Below are 20728 nucleotides of genomic sequence, written 5' to 3' on the forward strand. Positions count from 1 at the left end.
TTGAGAACAAGAGGCCCCCAAGTTCAAGCTCCAATATCAGAGTGTGTGTGTGTGTGCGTGCATGTGTGTGCACGCGCGCGCGCGCACACACACACACACACACACACACACACACACACAGAGCAATAGGAAGGTCAAGTGTAGTGGTTTATACTATTAATCCCAGATATGGAAATAGGGAGGATCAAAGTTAGGGGCCAGTCTGGGAAAAAAGCTTGCAAGACCTGTGATTCTAGCTATAAGGTAAGTATACATAAGAGGATCAAAGTCCAGAGGCCAGCCTCAGGCAAAAATTTGAGATCTATTTTAAAAAATAACTAATGGAAGGACTAGAGGTGTGGCTTAAGTGATAGAATGCATGCCTAGCGAACACAAGGTTCTGAGTTCAGAACAGAGTACAGTTAAAAAAAAAGTATATAGGGGCAGGGAAGGTAGCTCAGTGGTAGAGTGCTTGCCTTGCATGCATGAGACCCTGAGTTTGATTCCTCAGCACTATGTAAGCAGAAAAAGCTGAAAGTGGCACTGTGACTCAAGTGGTAGAGCACTCGTCTTGAGCTGAAGAGTTGAGGGACAGCGCCCAGGCCCGAGTTCAGGCCGCATGACCAAAAGAAAAAAAAGTATATGGGAGAATGTGCTTAGATGACATGCAAATACAGTGCTATTTTATAAGGAATTTGAGTATCTACAAGTTTTAGTATCCAGGGGGTGGCCTGGGAGCCAGTCCTGTGTGGATATTAACAGACAACTATAATCACCTATAGAGCTTGTAAAAGTGCACATCAGGCCCCACTACAGCTAGACTGACTCAGTCTCTAGACATCTACATTTTTTTCAAAGGACCCCAGTGATTCTGTTGTATCCCTCAGGTGAGAAACAGGCTCTGTCTCGACAGGATGCACACTGTGTGCAGTATGCATCAAGGAGACACTTAACATAACTCCTACTGACATCTGTTGGCTCCTTGGGGATTACTGACAATGTAATAAATCAAGAAAGCAACTTCCCTGCCTGTGACCACCAACTGGGAAAATCAGCAGCTTGACATCTCAATGCCATTATGGAGACATCCAGAAAATGGCTCTTTCATGACAAGAAGTGTGGATCTATAAACATTGAGTGACAAGAACCAGGTGTAGGAGTCTCCCTGGCTTTTCTAGTTCCCCTAGGTTGATGACAGGTGGCTGAATTGGCTTTGCTGCTGGGAGACAGGTCCACAGCCCCTTCTTGGCAATAGTGCCTGGACATATAACCTTTTCAGGAAAGACAGGAAGACAGAGGAGCCTTCTGCTGAGCCTCCAACCCCTTTCCCACCTATAAATTTGTCATAGGGTCTTTTCCTAATAGAGTTCAACTAAAGGCCATGCCTCTTTCACCATTGTTCTTCTCTGTGTACTTGAATTTGAAATGCTCAATACTTGAGTCCTACTAAAGCAAGGACAAAGACTGGTGGAAGCTAAAGGAACAAGGCTCTAGAGATGGGTATGTGGCTGAGCACCAAGCCCAGGGTCTGAGAGAAAAGTTGATGGAGGGGTCAGGGGACTGCAAAAACAAGACCAAAAAAAAATCTCTTTCTCTCTAGATAGATAGATAGATAGATAGATAGATAGTTTTTGGAGACAGGGTTTTACTATATAGCCCAGGTTGGCCCAGACTTTTGTTGTTGTTTAGAGTTCAGTGTAGTTTAATTCTCCTTAACAGAATGTTCTATTAGACAATTTAAGAAATCTAGATAATGTATGCACATGCACAAAATATGGAAGGTATGAAGGGTAGAGTTAGTAGGGAACAGTTCCTCCTCTCCCCCCAGCCAGAGATCCACAACTTATATTAGGTGCTCCTGTCTCCAGTGAAGCAAGCTCAGAGTTCAGATGAATGAACAATTCTAGGAGCTGGATGCTATGCCTGCCTGCAGCTTGCAGATGGGGAAACTGAGACACAGCACAATAAAGTCACTTCAAGTCCACAACAGCACAGTCAGCATGCTTAAACACCCACCCTCTGTCTCTTAGCATAGTGGAGGCTAGTGGTTGCAGTGCAGGCTTCCAAGCACCTAGGCCTTGTCCTTCAAAACAGGCTGTCACATAGAGCATGTCCTCAACAAGGGTTCACAAGGTATGTGTATTGATATAGATATGCATATATACACGTGTATATGTATTCAGACACATACATGGACATGCCTGAGTTTATTTTAGAGATCTATTTGTATTCAAGTGTGTATGTGTATATGTGTGTGTGTATACACATTCTGTTGTATGTATATAAATGCATGTGTATGTTGCCATGGGAACAAATTGCTTTGGAACACAGCCAGGCAAGTCCTTAGTCTTCCCACAGTCCTTACCTCCCAATGGGCTTCTACAGTCATTTCCAGCTGCTCTAATCCAGAACCTCTGGATCCATAATGACCCACTTTGCTGCATGTCAGGATCACCCAAGCAGCTAGGGCAAGTCCACTGAGAACTGGGTCTGAGTCCAGATTCAGGTTTTGATTCCAGACAATTAGCCTGCTTCTGGGCTTGTGGGTCCTGCAGTGTCTCCCCAGGAGAGGGTATTCCTTCCTTGGCTTGGAACTGTCAATCCTCATGACTCAGCCTTCCAAATGTTGGGATTATAGGCATGTACACCACACCCAGCTGACACCCAGCTCAGGCCTGTTGGGTGTATTCTCTGCAGAGAGCTGAACCCTTCTGCTAAGTGCTGTTCTGCCTGACCAACAATTATAATGCCTGGACAAAAGCTGGTACTAAAGTGGTTACTCTGAGATGGTAGTCAGATAACTGAGCCTGAGTTTCAAGGGACTCACCTGGTCTGGAGCCTATACCCAGACTGCAGGGTAACAGACTGAACCTGCCCTGTGGGGACATTCTCCTCTGCAGAATCTGAGGTGGGGAGCCAGGGCTCAGGGCAGGCCAGGTTCTAAGCCTGGTTGGTATGAAAGGTGAAGATTGGGGCTGGGAAGGTGGCTCAGTGGTAGAGCGGTTGCTTTGTATGCCTGAGGCCCTGGGTTCGATTCTTCAGCACCACGTAAGCAAAATGAAAAAAAGCCGGAAGTGGCACTGTGGCTCAAGTGGTAGAGTGCTAGCCTTGAGCTGAAGAGCTGAGGGACAGTGTCCAAGCCCAGAGTTCAGGCCCCACGACCGGACCCTTCCTCTCCCCCCCGCAAAAAAAAGAAAGGTGAATATTGTAGCCCTAGGTACTCATGGATATGAGTCTTTCTTGTTAGTAGCACAGTGAGGTACTCTGTTCTAGAACTACCATGGTTGTTTCAAGTGACTCCAGAAAGTACTGTGGATTTGAAAATGAATGAGCAGGAAGAGATCAAACAGCACAGGCCTATTTATTTACTTCATCTTCAGCAAAAAGCTTTTCCGAGAGGTTTCTAGTCTCCCCATTTAGAAGGCAATCCCTTCCTTGGAAATCAGGAGCAGAGTGAAACAGGGCAAACAGACTGCTTGAGAACACAGTGATGTGTCAAGCAGAAGCCTCTAAGCCAGCTCTGGGTCTCCCTGCACACCAAGTCAGGAGCCCTATGGCTGACACGACATTGCTGCCAAGGCCTGGTGCACACATCTTGGGGAGACCCAGGGGTAGCTCTCCCCTGGGGAGAACATGGGGGAGATACTTGGCCATGTCATGAAAGTTTCAGAAGCGTGAACCAGGAAATAGTGCCTCTCATGGAAAGTGCATGTGCTTGCATTGCCTTCATGAAGAAAGGCTGATGTCCTATTCTGCAACCTGCCTTCTCACTCAGGCCATACAGCTGCACCCAGTGACAGGGGGGAAGGGTGGGAGCTAGGCTTCCTCAGTCAAGCTGCTGGCACAGGTATGCTATAAGGAACAGAACCCACGTACTGAAGGGAGGATGTATCATGGGGCTGAGGCAACTTGAGCCAATGACAACTCAACTGTCAAGGGCAGCCTACAAACCGCAAGTAAACCACCTGGACCTTCTCCCACTGCTGCCTCCACTTTGGGAATATCATCTATATCCTTTTTCATAACCCCTCTGGCTTCTGCTACAAGGACAAAAAGAGAGGGTAGGGGGGAAAGGCATGAACAACCTCAATGTCTCAGGAACTTGGAGAACTGGGCTCTGAGAGTCATGGGGGCTTCCAAGAACTGGGTACTGAAGGTTGCTGGTACCACCCTTCCCACCTCTTATAGTCTCTTTTTAATTAGTTTCTCGAGTTTGCGGATTCGAGAGGATTCCTGCTCAGGTGTGGGTGCCATGAGGGACAGTGAGCTGGAGCCCTCGGGGCCTGCCGGTGGGGTGGGGAGCCTCTGCCGCAGGAGTTCCAGCATGCTGCTCTGCTCACTCCTCTTCAGCCCCTGAGGGGGAAGCAAGGAGAGAGAGTGGTCAGAAGAAAGTGTGCCTCTGGGCCTGTAGTTAGCTAGCTGTCAACCAGCATAATTCCTCCAGGCTGAGAGGACTACAGCTTCCCTCCAGGGAATTAGTGGCCCTTGGTTGTGGTCTGGAAAGAAACACCAGATACAGCTGGAGGTAGGAAAGAAAGGACAGGTATAGATAGAGGATAACTCTGCTGGTTTTTCTTCCCAACCCTGTCCAGAGCAGAGGCTTGCCACCGGGCAGGGAGGTGCTCAGGATCCTGTAGCTCACATGGCCAGGATTCCTCTTCTGGAAAGGCTTCTTGGAATCCTGTTGGGGGTGGGTAGCAACCACTATTTTGAGACAGTATTAGAAGGAAGAATGCAATCCAGAGCTCACCTTCATGTCCAGTATCTTCTGGAAGGTTTCTGTGTTGCAATCTGTAAGGAGTTTGATGTAGTTGTCAACGAATACCACCAAAGGTTCATGAGGGGCCATTACCACCTATCAAGAGAGGGGACATGAGAGGGACAAATTCTGAACAGAGGATCTGAACCAGCAGCAATCCCAAACCCAGAAATGTCTCCATGGGCTATTTCAGCTCCAGACTTGATTAGAGCAATTCTAATTGCTCTAATTTCTAAGGTCTGCTGAATCATAAACATCATCTGGATTGATGTTTATTTATTCACTTACTTAATTATGATAGGGTCTCACTGGATAGCTCAGGCTTGGCTTGGAATTTGAGATCCTTCTGCCTCCATATCCCAAAGGCTGGAATTATAGGCACAGAGTCCCAGCACAACTATCCTAGATTGTTTTTGGATGCACTGATTCCTGGGTCCCTCTGAGAATTCTAATTCATTCAGTGAGCCTGTACAGGACATTTGGGACACACAGTCTACTGCTAGGATCCTTTTAGGGGTGCCTGCTCTTTTTGTTTACTCCTGAAAGATGGGAAGTAAAAGCAACTAATGTCAATGGCTATTTTCAAAATCAGAGCTTCCAAAGGTGCCTCGCTCTTTTGGAGATCTACACTCTGGAGCTCAACCATCTACTAGTACACAAACTGATGCATTGCTGTTTTCAGACTCACTTCCATTTTTGATTGTGCTATATGACTTTCTCTCCTCAAGGACTGACTTGTTTTGAGTTCCTGAGAATGTACCAAAGAGTACTAAAAGTAGTTTCCCTCAGAGTCCCCTGCAGGACTGTATGGTCTCCCCTGGGTGCTGCTTCCGTTCCTTCAGGCCACAGCTCAGTTCTGTGCAGAATCCTTCCCTGGCTGTGGTCCTGCAGCGTCTGTGCCATTGCTGTCTTTTACTCCTGTCGTCCTTGGAGTCATTTTGTTTGTGAAATGGACAGCAGCAGCCACAGTGTCAGAGCCTGAAGGTGGGACTCAGTCAGACCATAACAGGAAAGTAACATGTGCTCTCTAGCCCCCCCTCTTGACCCACCAAGCACAGGTGGCAGGCAGAGGCAGATGCTCCAGGCTGCAGACACTTTTGACATTAGTACTTTAAGCACAGTCTTTTGTCAAATGAGGCTTTAAAAACCCATTTACCAATTAGATTCAGTTACTACAACATCTGTCAGAAGTTCATTTAAAGGTGCAAAGCATGAACAGCCAAAAAGGCTTACACGGAAGGAGTATGTGGCAGCTGGGCCCGAAAGCCCTGCTGAGAAGGAAAGGGATCTCTGACTTCTACACTGATTCACTGTGACAACGCCACCTAATTCCTAGCCTTGGCTAAATCTTATTACAAGAGAATCCCATGACAACAAAGGATTCATTTGTCAGGAAGAATTACTTTCTCCCAAGTCCACTGACTTTGAATAACATCTGATAAGGCCAAACTTCAGTCTGACCAAAGAATGTGGAAAATTCTTTGGGACTGGAGGGATAGGCCCAACCCTGAGCTTTGAAAGCCTACACTCCCTGGAGTAAGGGAGCAAGCACAAGAGCAGCAGAATACCAAGGAAGACAAATCCATTACCTTGAGGATCATCTCAGCCCGGGTCATGCCTTTCACCACAATTTTGGTGTAACTGGCAGGTGCCTTCCTCACCACCTGTGAACCAATGGATGGGAGGTCGAGCAGGACCATCTTCAGGGAGTGGGTATCCAGCAGCAGCTGGGGGACAAAGCAGAGGGTTATAGCCACCTCACAAGACACACCACCTGGTGGATCCATGCAGATGAATCAAATTTTCCAGACTATCCATTACCTGTATACTCTCATTGCAGAAAACTTGAAAAATAAACAAAACTATAAAAGAAAAAAATTTTTAATTCTCAGTGCTCAAGAAAAATAACATTAAGAAAGCACAGCTCCATTGCTGCTGGTCACTATATGAGTATAAAAAACTAAATCAGTCATACTGTGTGTGTATAGTTTTATGGCTTTGTTTGTCCATTTACTGTAAAGTTTTTGCATTTGGCAGTCTTAAGAATATTATGATTTTTAATAGCCTATGGTGAGTGCATAAATTTCAGATTTTAAATTATTCTCCTATTTAACTTGCACCTAGATTTTTGTTATTATTAACAAATGTTGTGCTGCAGCCTTCTACACATATTCTAGGCGTTATGGGACAGCCTAACCATAAGGACATTTTGAAGTTCCTGTTATATCTGTCCAAACCTCTTTCCAAATGGAATATTACCTATTTACAGACTTGCCAGAAATGCAGAATGGGTCCTCAGCCCTGAAAACTGTTACAAAGACCTTACCTACTTACTAGGTAAAAACTGATTAACTCATTATTGCTGTATTTTTTTATGTTTCTGGATGCTCATGAAGAGATGAGAAATCTAACAAAATTTAAGTGTATCTTGGCAACAATACTAAGACATGGCTTTGAAAAGCTGTTTGTTCCAGTTCTCTTAGATGCCAGTTATGTAGAAAGATATCAACGTTCCTTGGACCACCAATTGCTAGGGATGATTTATCATATCTAGTCTTCACGAGGTCCTGCCCTGATGAAGGGATTTATTGTTCCCACTTGATAAAGGATGGCTTCAACATTCTAGAGCTTTAACAATTTGTTCTATTTATCTCAGAAGATGGCCAGGTTAGGTGGGGAGTCAAATGACCTTGGGCGGTTGTGGCTTACAAGTTTAGGAGGCTTCTTCCTCTTGCTGCTATCACTGTCCTGTTGTTCCTGGTGACTAGAAGGTACAGAAATGGCTGGCTAAAGAGTGGCTTACTGGGAGAGTGTTGCCCAGCACACCTGAGGCCCTATGCTCCATCCTCTAGCCCACAATATATGAACAATGAACAAACAAACAAGAAAATAAAGGCTATTCTGAAGGCAGAGGATAATGTGGGAAAATGGAATTACAATGCCCTTTAGAACAAGGTGCTATACTTGCCACTGCTTGCTCCTCATGGAAAGCCTTTCATAACTGGGCAAGTAGGAGGATGAGAGTGTTGGGCATACTCTGCTTTTCCCTGTGCTTTGCTTTGGAGAGTGGAATGACTAAAGATTAAATAATGAGAGCATCTAGTAACTTAATGGTCAAAGTGATTATAATTTTGACAGTCATATAAAGATTTAGGAAGGATACTAATGATTTATTCAGAATAACTCATAAATAATACTCCCCCCCAAAAAGGTAAGAAGGCTATCCTACGGACAGAGTAATTTCAGGCAGAACTATGACTTTGAATCAAAGGTCTAAACTCTGCAAGCCACTAAAATGCAGGCCAGCAAAGTGTCAGTGCACTTTAAATCTTTCTAGATTTCTTTTTTTTTTTTTTTGGGGTCCGGTGGTGGGGGTCTGAACTCTGGGCCTGGGAGCTGTCCCTCAGCTCAAGGCTAGTACTCTACCACTTGAGCACCATTTCCGGCTTTTTTCTGCTTATGTGGTGCTGAGGAATTGAACCCAGGGCCTCATGCATGCAAGGCAAGCACTCTACCACTGAGCCAACTTCCCAGCCTAAATCTTTCTAGATTTCTAGACATGAAAATTCTTACAATAGGAAGTGGAGATGTGACTCAAGTGGTAGAATCTAGCCTTGAGCGAAAAAGCCAAGTAAGAGTGTGAGACTCTTGAGTGCAAGCTCTAGAACATGCATGTGCATGTATACATGTACACACACAAAATTATATATACGTGTATATATATACATATATATATATATATATATATATATATATATGTATAAAATCACCTTCTTTCTGGGTGCTGGGATCACAACTGTAATTATAGCTACTCAGGAGGCTGAGATCTGAGGACTGGGGCTCAAAGCCAGTCTAGACAGGAAAGTCCATGAGATTTTCATCTCCAATTAACCACCCAAAAAACTGTTAAGTGGAGCTATGACTCAAGTAGTAGAGGGCAAGTCTTGAGCAAAAGAGCCAAGGAAGAGCACAAGGCCCTGAGTTCAAGCCCTGGTATTGGCACAACAAAACAAAACAACAGCAAGAACACAGGATTATCTTGGATCAGTTTCAGAATGCTTGGCCTGTGTGTATATGCAGAACAAATGGAACAAACTTGAGGCCCAGGAGCTTCTTCACTTCCCTGCCACAGGAAGCAGAGAGGACACCAAAAGGGCCAGGGCAGGACAAGGCCTCAGTGACCTATTCCCTCCAACTATATCTACATCCCCAAATAGCGCCACCAGCTGGGTCCTAATGTTAACACAGAAGCCTGTGGGGGACATTTCATATTCAAACCCTAACACCAATGTAAAAATGTGCCCTGAATCCACTGTTTGCAAAAGCAAAAGATTGGAAACAACCTAAGAGTCCATAAAAAATAGAATGAATAAACAAATGTTGGCATATTTATGCAATGGAAAAGAAGACTGGAGTTAAAATGAGTGAACACAAATGACACATATCAACATGAGTAAATCTCAAAAGGCATTCAATGAGCGAAAAATGCAAGAGAGGAAATGATACGTACAGTACGATTTATATAGAGCTTAGAAATAAGCAAAACACAACCATGTATCAGTTGGGAATACATATACATATAAAATGCCAAACACATATGGGAATGTAAAAATCAAAATCAGAATAGTGTTTACCTCCGGGCTCAAAGAGAGAAGAATGGAATCTACAGGGGCTTCCGTAATTACTGTAACTGTTTACTTTATGTAAAGAAGATCTAAAGCAAACGTGGGAACATGTCACAGATTTTACTGAGCTGAGTGCTGGTGCTGGTGTTCTTTACATTATTTTCTGTATTACTATTAACTGGAAATACTTTTGCTTTTTCTTTTTTAAACAGCATGCCTTTTGAGTCTTGGCAAGGATTCAATTTTGTCTTCCATGTGGCAAATTTTAAGACCCTTGTCAAAATCAAAGCCATGTTTTAGCATTCATTTGTTGGTAGAAAAAAATCCAATGATTATGTTTTAAAACATATGGGAATACATATGTCTTAAAGTACTTCCTACATTTTCTGCATTTTCTACTTCTCAGAGATATATTATATGCATAAATAATTGTATAGTTTTAAGTAACAGGAGGAATTCTGAATGAACCATACATAATTCTCCAGTGTTCTGTGTCTTTGGGAGATATGACACTTTCATTCCCTGGCCAGTCACAATAAAAATCTGCCCACCAGACAGCTGAAGAGATGAAAACCTCTGTCTCAGAATTTTAGAAAAGCAACTCAGTCAGAAAAGATGGGAACAAATGAGCAACAGAAAACAAACTTTGTTTTTTGTTTTTGTTTTTCCTGTGCCAATCCTGAGGCTTTAAAGTCAGGGCCTGGGCAATATCTCGGAGTTCTTTTGCTCAAGGCTAGAGCTCTACCACTTGAGACACAGCTCCACTTCCAGCTTTTGTTCTAGTTAATTAGAGATAGAGTCTTACAAACTTTCCTTCCAGGGCTGGCTTTGAACCGTGATCCTTAATCTCAGCTCCCTGAGTAGCTAGGATTACAAGCATGAGCCACCAGGACCTGGCCTTAAACTGACTGTTGAGGGAGACGGGTTATCAAGGGGGTTGGGCTAACATGGAGAGTGAATAAGGATGAGTATGGTCGAAGCAGTTTACTGGCAATTATGAAAATAGAACAATGAAATTGTTTTAAGAAGGTGTAGTAGATGGAAGGAGAGAGTGACTGAAATAGAATCTGTCCATGTGTGAGAATGTCACAATGAAACTCCGCTTGTACAACTTATGTATGCTAATTTTTTTTCACTTAGCAATTACAGTTTTTTTTTTGGTCCAGTCATGGGGCCTGAACTCTGGGCCTAGGTACTGTCCCTCAGCTCTTCAGCTCAAGGCTAGCGCTCTACCACTTGAGTCACAGCGCCGCTTCTGGCTTTTTTTTTTTTTTTTTTTGCTTATGTGGTGCTGAGGAATCGAACCCAGGGCCTCAGGCATGCAAGGCAAGCACTCTACCACTGAGCCACCTTCCCAGCCCGCAATTACAGTTTATTATTTTGGCTTCTTCAATACAAGATTTATCTCCCTAACATGGCTAGCTGATAACAAGCAGTACAGATAATACTTACAACTGAAGTAAATAAAGCAAATAATTCCAGGAAATATTAATACACAATACCAAATACGTTCTAATTAAAAAGGAAAGTGTGAAGCTGGGCAGCTGTGGCTTACAGCTGTAATTCTAGGAAGATACGATCTGATGATTGCAGTTGGAAGTCAGTCAAGACTTATTTAATTAACTATAAATTTATAAAAGCTAGAAATGGAGCTGTGGTTCAAGTGGTAGAGTGCCAGCCTTGAGCACAAGAGCTAAGGAAAAGTACTCAGGCTGTGAGTTCAAGCCCTAGTACCAGCACACACACACATAAGGAAGGAAGGAAGGAAGGAAGGAAGGAAGGAAGGAAGGAAGGAAGGAAGGAAGGAGGGAGAGAGGGAGGGAAGAAGGAAAGAAGGAACTAGTGAGAGACAGAGCAGCTGTCTGAGGAAGCAAAAAAAAAGGTCCCATGTATTATGAAAATCTGCTGGCTTTCACCTTTGAAAACCGCTGTTCATTTCTTTAAGGCAGGGGACACTGGAAAGAGGTGGCAATGACCAAACTTGTTTGCACTTAGGAGATAAATTTTGGGATAGTGTTGGCTGGCTTACATTGCTGTTGGGCTAAAGGTTAACCAATAGCTGTACCTATGAAAGTTCATCACCCAGCAGTGGATACCTTTGAAAGGATTACAGGCATGTGGCTACCATGCCGAGACCCTTACTTCTTAAAGAACCTCCTGCAATTTTGGGGAGGTCACCATGCTACCAGCAGAGATGAAACATCTTGAATAGACAAGAGAAAGCAAAGGGGAAAAAAGTCCTCAAAAAAACCAACCAAACAAAAAAAAACCCCAAGAAAAAACCACGTGCACGTGTGCGCACGCGCATGCCCACTGAGTTCTTTAGTCTGGCAGCACAGAGAGATAGTGAGATGAGAAGAAAGGATGGACCAAGGTCAAGATATGCCCAGTTTCTTATCTTTCCTCTTTTTGTTTCTTATTTGGGATACTTGGAGATTAAACTCAGGGTCTCTGGCATTCTAGCCCAGAGCTCTACTATTGAGTTACACTCCCAGCCCCCTTCCTGCCTTTAAAAAAAAATTAGGTGTGATAGTGTATGCCTATAATCCCAGCTACTCAGGAAGTGAAGGTAGGATCAGAGTTTATGGCTATCTGGGGAATCCTTAGTACTGGGGGAAAAATTAGGTTTGACTTGTACACATTAAAGTACATGAATCCCCAGCATACAGTTCAATAACGTTTTATGTATGCTCATGCTCTACTCCTGACTGAAGGAAGGCACAGGACATCACTGGCCTCCTTGAAGGCTCCCTGTGATCTCTTCTGGGTTATATTCTCCTCTTCTTTCAACAAAGGTCATCACTCCATTGCCCTCAATCTCTGTACATTGGTTTACTGCTCATAAACATGCTCTGAACATTCCTGTACAGGTCTTTTAGTGCTCATAATTCCTTATTTTTTGTGGTACTGAGGTTTGAACTAAGGGCTTTGTACATACTAGACAGACTCTCTACTACTTGAGCAATGCCTCCAGCCATTTTTGTCTTAGTTATTATTTTTGGCAGGGAGAGGTACTAGGGGTTTGAACTCAGGGCCTCATGCATACCAGGTTGGCGAAATACTACCAGACATGGCTTAGGTAGGCATCCAGCTCTGTTTTTTATTTTGTGCTGGTTCTGGTACTTCAACTCAGATCCTGGGTGCTGTCCCTTAACATTCAAATGCTCTACCATTTGAACCACAGTCCTATTTCTGGCTTTTTGGTGGTTCATTGGAGATAGGGTCTCAGGGCTTTCCTGCCTAGGCTTTGAATCGTGATCTTCAGATGTCAGCCTCCTGAGTAGTTAGGATTATGGACATGAGCCCCAGGTACCCAACTGGAGCTTTTGTTAGATATTTTTATTCACAATCACATTTTCTGAAAAATCACAGGTTTTTTTTCTCTTTATAATCTGCATAATTTTCTTTAAAATTTTTTTATTTTTGCTTTTGCTGCCCTCAGTAGGAGTTCAAGGGCAATGTAGGATAGAAATGGTGATAGCAGACACTCTAGTCTTATTTGTAATCTGGAGATAATAGTATGGCTAGCCACTAAACATAATGTTTATGGTAATCTTTCGTATTACTTGGTTCATTTATTTCACACGCTTGTTTAGTGCTGGCGGGTCCCTTCAGTTCCTTGGCTGTGCACCGTGGGGTATGGTTGGGGCTACTTCCTACATTTGTATGGCACAAAGTGAGGACTCTTAACTGAGTGATAGGAGAGGCTGTAGCTCACAGTGGGAAGGATGGCTTCATAGATGTCAAGATGGGCAAGAGCTTAATAAAAAGAGGAGGAACTAGAGAGCGTGGGTAGGTAAAACCTTCAAAAGACTATTTAGGGAAAAAAAAAAAAGTGTCAAAGGCAGAGACTCTACTTCCTGAGCAGGAGCATACATGCCTAAGAGAGGAGGGAGGAAGCTCAGTTCTTCTGCAATCAGAAAATCTGGAAGCAGGGGGTGGAGGAATTGCTTGCAAGCATGTGCAAGGCCTTGGGTTTGATCCACAGCACTGGAAAAAAAAAATCTGGAAAGGAACTAGTTTAATTCCAGGAAGTATGGAATTGTGTATCAATTCCCCAAGTAAAATCTTCCTTTGGATTACACATGAGTTGGTATATGTGGGGGAAGAACACTTTTTAAAGCCTTGTTATGGGGAATTTTAAACATATGTGAACTAAACAGACTGGTCTCAGGAGCCCTTAAGCACCCAGGACTCAGCTCAACAACTAAAACAATCCTGTCACTTTCATGTCATCTGTCTTGAATCCAGAGGGGTTCAAATAGGGGTGGTTTTGCTTCCCACCTCCACTCCCAGAAACATCTGGCGATGCCTGGAGACATCCTTGGTAATTATACCTGGCATTCCGGTGTCCCTGCCATCTAGTGGGGAGAAGTAACACACACAGCCTAATGTGCTCCACAACAATGGAATCTCTGGCCTAAAGTGCTGGCAGTATAAGCACTAAGAAACCTGGCTGTATTCACTCCCTGTACACCAAAAGGCACAATTTTCTCCCCTCCTATTCGCCTCTTTTCAGTACTTCGGATTTGAACCATGTGGAAAAGGGCAAATACTGTCTGATTCCACACATATAAGGTACCTAAAGCAGTCATATTCAGAGAGACAGAAAGTAAAGTGTAACTGTTAGGGGCTGCAGGGAGGAGGTGCATTGAAGGTAGAGAGGTTTGGTTTAAGTGCCTGGAGCTTCTGGGTGCCAGTGGCTCATGCCTAGCTAAGCTACTTAGGAGGCTGAGATCTGAGGATCATGGTTCGAAGCCAGCCCAGGCAGGGAAGTCCATGAGATTCTTACTTCCAATCAATCACAGAGAAAGCCAGAAGTGGAGGTGTGGCTCACGTGGTAGAGTGCTGACCTTGAGCAAAAAGGAGCCCAGGGACAGCTTCCAGGCCTGGAGTTCAAGCCCTAGGACTGGCAAAAAAAAAAAAAAAGTCTGGAGCTGATATTCCAAAGTATTTTAGACTCTACAATATGACAGACTTGAAAGAGCTTTTGAGAGCTCCTGATTCAGGACTTTGATTTACAAAGGAGGTACCTGAGCCCAAAGCAGGGAGGCAGCTGACAAGGACCACTGAAAGCAGAGAGGAATGGACCCCAGGTCTCCTTTCTCTATACCACACTGTGCTTCTTTCTCTATTGTAAGTTTGAGTGAGTGAATGCCATTTGAGCTGTATGCTCAGTTACAGAGAGTCATAAGACTAATTAATGACCCTGTAAACCCTACAAGGTTCTCTGAAAAAATAAATCACAAATTAGCCAGAAGCATTATGAATATCGGAGTAGTTCATCCATGAGCCCTTGTAATTGCTCAAGAGGCCTTTGGGGCCCCAAAGATAAATACCTCACTTTATATCATCATCAGGACAAGAAGGAAGAACAGAAAAGAGCCTCCATTGCCATCTTTGGGATCAGCATTGAGGCGTGGCTTCAGTTTAGGATGTAGCACCTTGTGGCATAGCGGACACAGCTCAAAGGAGGCTAGCCTGTAACCTTGACTTTCACAGCTTCTTTTAAAGTTTAGATTATAGCTATTCCTTGACTTGAGGGAGAATCTCCTTAGCTCATGTACATCTCTGTATTCACTTCTTACCTAAGTGAACAGGTCTCCAGCTACATGTTGGTTTGGGTTTCCGAGCCCAGATGCTCACAGTAAGTCTTCGTTCAGTGAACCTGAACTTCATGTGGCATCCCTCAAGAACTACATTGACACACCCCAGGATGAGCCTGTGGAGTCCACCTCCCCTGTATCTACTTGTCTTTGCCTGGAGCCTAGGAAATAAATCTCCAGTTCAAGCAGATAGGTTTTTCACCCACATCATAAAAACAAACTGAGATTGTTCTGCAGATCCTGGCTTTCAGTCTGAGCTGATTATTCTAATATTCTTCAAAGAAGAGAAAAATCAGAGGAAAATAGACACGAAATGGGATTCTTGTGACAAAAGGAAAACATCATGGTTATTAGACAATGAATGAGTTTGCAAGGCTGAGACAAAACTACAAACTCATGAAAACACAAGGAGTTCCCAGTGAGTCAGCCCTGTGTTCCAGGGGGATCATCAAGTCTGTAGACAGAAACGTAAGTGAGGAGTCTGAAGTTTCTCCCAGATACAGATTTTAATCACTCCCTGTCCTCTCAGCTCACACACAGCAGTGAGAGAGAAGAACAGAATGAATCCCCAGCAAACATGTGCTAGGAAACTGGAGACAGCATGCTGGGGCATTAGTGTGCTGCTTCTGATGGAGAGAATGAGTTCTGCGCTTATGACATGCGAGGCTCAAGGATTTCAGAACACAGACTGCTGCAGTCAGGCCCAGGGAGATCTGCGTCTGGATCTGTGCAACCTCCCAGGGAGTTTTCCCAAACAACATTTTTGACCCAGCTAAAGCTGGTTAGCCAGACGGCCAACAGCAAGCAGACAGTGGCAAGCACTGACTAGATGCTTCTATGCTGGCTGCAGTGCAAGACGTAGTAGGGAAAATGGGCAATGAAAACAGAAATGAGGTCACGTCCCTGGGCTTAGGAAGGTTAAAATGAGGGCTGGCCACATGGCACTGTATTTTATTCTTTCTTTTCTTTTTTTTTTTTTTTTTTGAGACAGGTTCTGGTTAGATAGCCCAGGTTGGCCTTGAACTTGAAATTGCTGAGATTATAAGTAAGCACCACCAATTCCTGGCCCATTGTCTTGCTTGATCTTCCCTGTTTTATGGATGAGAAAATGGGAGTGCTGCTAGATTAAGTAACTTGTGCAAACACAGGATTCAACCTTTAACCTTTGTGATTCTAAAGCCCACAACCTGAATTTCATACTGCCCGTGCCTTTTTTACAAACCAGGGGTCTGTTTGCTAACAAGAACAGATGAAAACTGCACTGTAACATTTACCAGAGCTTGCTATACCCACATGTTATGTATCTGGTTCTGGTTCTCTGCATGAGAGACCACAGCGTACTACACACAACATATACTAACTCAGCATCTTACTGATGTAGGCCTGGGACGAGCCCAATGGACTGTGACACAGCTGAACCTAGTACAACATTTCATTTGCTAGAAGAGAAGGATTTATGGAAATGTCTTGAACTATCTAATCATCTTACATATTTTCTAAGTGCTCACAAGAGAGGTCTAGAAAGGAGTCCTTTTAATAAATAGGAGCAGCATTTTTGATTAGCACATGAATAGTTTGTATTTAAGTGGTGTTTTGAAAGAATTAGGGGTATTGTCTTTTTGAAGTAGGTAAAAGTGCTCCCTGAACTTAAAATGCTCAAATTTCAGCTAGTATAAAAAGGTTGGAGCAGAAAAGAGGCAACATTGCTATAGCACAGAACTCAACTCATCAGGGCCAATGTGATATAAACTAAGTATTAGTTTTTTTTTGTTTTTTTTTTTTTGGTCGGTAGTGGGGCTTGAACTCTGGGCCTGGGCATTGAGCCACAGCACTGCTTCCGGTTTTCTAGTGGTTGATTGGAGATAGGAGTCTCACGGTCTTTCCTGCCAGGCTGGCTTTGAACCGCGATCCTCAGATCTTAGCCTCCTGAGTAGCTAGGATTACAGGCGTGAGCCACCGGCGCCTGGCTGTGTTGGTTTTTTTTTTGTTGTTTTGAGACAGTGTCTTGCTATATATATAGCTCATAATGGTCTCAAACTCCCTATCCTTCTGCTTCTACCTTCCAAGTGCTGGGATTACAAATGTCTAACACCATGCTTGGCAGAAGAGTTGTCTTCAAGCACAGAATTGAAGAGGACAGAGGGGAGATGATCAAAGGAGCTTCTTGGGATCAGCCTCTTAGTTAAGCCTCTTTGCTTGGACTCAAAAGGGGTCTCTGCTTTGGCCTTTGTGGATTCAAAACCTCAGAGCTTTTGCTGCTTCCTCTACTTGAAACATTTTCTATAGGTCTCAACAGAACCTTCCTGACCACCTCATGATTACACCCCAAGTAGTAACCCCAAGATACTTTCAGGTACCCTTGTTTTATACTCTTTAGCACACTTCTCTGAGATTGACATTGTCTTCTAACTCATCTGCTAACTTACATAGTATCAATCTTTTCCTACCAAAATGGGAATGTCGCAAAAGAAAGGCCTTTTCCATTTGGTTCACTGGACAGACACTGTACCTAGAACCACACTTGGTTCCTAGCAGATGTTCCACAAATAATTTTACATAGATGGGTGAATGCATTAAGAAGCAGTAGTCATAGTGCAGGGGTTAGACTAATGACAAAAGCTGTAAGGCAAAGTGTGAAGTTCATCTCACCTGCTCTGCTCCCACCATGCTAATTGGCTTGCACTTGAAGAGGTGGGTGATGAATTTGGGAATGAAGGAGCTGTGGATACAAACACAGGTAAGAATTAGGCTTATTCTTTCCAGTAAAGAAACGTGTGTGTGCGCGCACGTGCGTGTGTGTGTGCGTGCGTGCGTGCGTGCGTGTGTGTGTGTGTGTGTGTGTGTGTCCTAGGGCTTGAACTCTGAGACTGGATGCTGTCCTTGAGTTTTTATGCTCAAGCTAGTGTAAGCCTCTTGGAATTTTCCTGCCAGGGCTGGCTTCAGACTGTGATCCTCTGATTGCAGTCTTCTGAGTAGTTAGGATTACAGGCATGAGCTATCTGCAGCCAGCATGCAGAAACCTTTTCAAGGTTCTACTCCTTCCCATACAAACTTTGAGTAGAGGGAGATACTATTGCTGCCCATCAGCATCTACTGCTGTCTCTCTCCTTCCAACCAAAGCCGTGGTTTTATTTAGATAAACATGATCTTGGGAGGCTGGGAAAAAATTTTCCTATACTTTAGGAGGTCGGTTGTGGGACTTAAACTGCGGGCTTGTGTACTGTCCCTGCACTCTTCAGCTGAAGGTGAGCGCTCTACCGCTTGAGCCACAGCGCCACTTCTGGTTTTCTAGTGGTTTATTGGAGATAAGAGTCTCATGGACTTTCCTGCCCAGGCTGGCTTTGAACCGAGATCCTCAGATCTCAGCCTCCTGAGTAGCTAGTAGTACAGGCATGAGCCACCGATGCCGGGCTTCCATGAGACTCTTATCTCCAATAAACCACTAGAAAACCAGAAGTGGTGCTGTGGCTCAAGCCATAGAGCACTCACCCTGAGCTGAAGAGCTGAGGGACAGCGCCCAAGCCCAGAGTTCAATCCCCATGACCAACCAAAAAAAAAAAAAAAAGGAAACAAAATATAAGTTCTTCCAAAAATACGCTGAAAACTAGATAGCAACCTAGACAGGAGGGTGACAGATGGCTATTTGAGAGAAAGGGAGAATAAGACTGTAGCAGGTCAGAAGAGCTTTATAGAAAAAGCTGCGAAGTCTGAATCCAGAAAGCTGGGCATATGTAGAAAGTCCACAATCAAGGCAAGATCTGTAATGAGCTGATGAGGAAGTACCCAGAACCCCCAGAGGAAGAGTAGACTCAGAGCAAGACCTGAAGGTTTGGATAGAGTCTGGCTGCCACCCCACCTCACTCCTCTGATGAAGCTCCCAGTCTCCAGTCCTGCCCCTCCTTATTCAACCTCTACACATTGTTTCCTACATGCTTGCACTCACTTGAATAGCTAAGGACTTACTGAACTATTCTTTTACTTCTGTGTGTATGTGTGCATGTGTGCGCCAATGCTGAGTCTTGAACTCAGGGCTCTCTTACCTTTTTTTAATCAAGGCTGGAGCTTTGCTACTTGAGTTAAACTTCCACTTACAGCTTTTTGGTGGTTACTTGGAGATAAATGTCTCAATAATTTTTCTTCTCTGTCTGGCTTTGAACTATGATCCTCAGTTCTCAGACTCTTAAGTGGCTAGGATTATAGTCATGAGCTTCCAAGCTGGACATCTTAATGAGCCACCAAACCTCAACTACAGCAAACACTTAGACTCAGCTCATCCTGGCCTCCAAGCTCAAGGACTAGATTATGCTCAGTAAACAAGTCACCAAGTCAGGAATGGGATTCCAACATCCAGTTAGTTTCCCTCCTGATTACTGCCATGCCCATCACTTGAACAAATTTCAATTGTTTCTTATGGGGTCTTCCTGCCTTTGGCCCCATTTCTCTAGCAATTTCAAAAGCAAACTTGACCAAGTTTCTTCCTTAATTAAAACTCCTCAATGCTGCAAATAAGATCTTATTATCTTCCTCTCTCTTTCCTCCTCCTTTCTTCCCTCCTATCTTCTTTTCTTCTTTATTTTATTTTTTAAAACAGAGTTTCCCTAGGTGGTCCAGAACAAACTTGAAATACTGGCCTCCAAAGATATTCTGCTAAAGCATCTCAGGTCACTTGGACTACAGACAGTACTTCAGTGGCTATTACTCTCTTCATCTGAATACTCTGTTCTCAGCCTCAGCATGCTGAGTGCTGGCTCCTTATTCGTTAAGCCACAGATCTCTTGGTTCTATAGGTAGCCAATGCCTCTGGGCTTTGGCTTACTCTGTTCCCTCTGCCTGGAATGCCCTTTCCCAGCGTCCTGGAGGTCAGTAGTTATGTATTTCTCTGACCTTGCTCTTCTCCAGAGCCTTTCTTCCACCATATTCTCAGAGTCCTCAGGCCTCTAATGTCTAACCTATTTTATTATACTTATTTGTATATGCCTATTTCCCTTCACAGTTGACTTAGGCAAATGAAGATAGGGATTGTGACAACTGAGGCAAATCAGCCCTGAGTATAGGACAAAGCTCCTGTGAATGTGTGTTGAATAAATAATAAATGTTCTAAGAATGTAGCAGCAAAAAAAGAATGTAGCAGCAACCTTTTGCATATGTATGTTTGTATGCCGACACTCAGGGCATGGGTGCTACGTTTACCTTTTTTGCTCAAGGCTGGCACTCTACCACTTGAGCCTCACCTCTACTTCCAGGTTTTTGGTGGTTAATTGGCAATAAAGAGTCTCATCGACTTTCCTGCCTGAGCTGACTTCAAACCATGATCCTCAGATCTCAGCCTCCTGAGTAGGTAGGATTATAGTCATGACCACTGTTTGAGTGTAGTGCAAGACCAGTACTTCCTGCATCAGTGCAGGAAGTTCACAGGTGACTTCTCATTTTATCTCCCAATCAACAGTAACAGATGTGTCTTATCATCTCCATTACTGAACAAGCATCGGCTGTCATGTGATACAAATTGCTGTTTCAACCAGAGGTGACCTTGATGTTTAACCAGGAAGGCTGTCTTGGATGCAGACATCCGATGGAGGCAAATGAGCCAGGCAGGGAATTGTACTGGGGAGGTCTGGTCCAATGGCATGCCTACTGCTCAGAAGGGTGTGCCAACAAGGTACTATTTGGAAGGGTTTCCTCAGAGCTAAAAACCAGAGCCAGACAAGCAATGTGAGGCTAAATTCTTGACTAGTCCCTGTGCAATGTTTATAACCTAA

General features: G+C 43.9%; 1 protein-coding gene across 1 annotated transcript in view; it reads right to left on the bottom strand.

Moving 5' to 3' along the window:
• Nucleotides 1-3321: 3321 nt before the first annotated feature.
• The window catches only part of Vps53 (VPS53 subunit of GARP complex), a 132124-nt gene continuing 114717 nt past the window's right edge, over nucleotides 3322-20728 (bottom strand). The window contains exons 19-22 of the mRNA XM_042692935.1: nucleotides 17619-17688; nucleotides 6328-6465; nucleotides 4730-4834; nucleotides 3322-4332 (exon numbers count right to left, since the gene is read on the bottom strand). Of these exons, the coding sequence (XP_042548869.1) occupies nucleotides 4162-4332; nucleotides 4730-4834; nucleotides 6328-6465; nucleotides 17619-17688 (484 nt within the window). The 3' untranslated portion in view covers nucleotides 3322-4161. The remainder of the gene's footprint in view (nucleotides 4333-4729; nucleotides 4835-6327; nucleotides 6466-17618; nucleotides 17689-20728) is intronic.

This window comes from Dipodomys spectabilis, unplaced genomic scaffold, assembly GCF_019054845.1.
Source record: "Dipodomys spectabilis isolate Male_0828 unplaced genomic scaffold, ASM1905484v1 ptg000004l, whole genome shotgun sequence".
Classification (NCBI taxonomy): Eukaryota; Metazoa; Chordata; class Mammalia; order Rodentia; family Heteromyidae; genus Dipodomys; species Dipodomys spectabilis.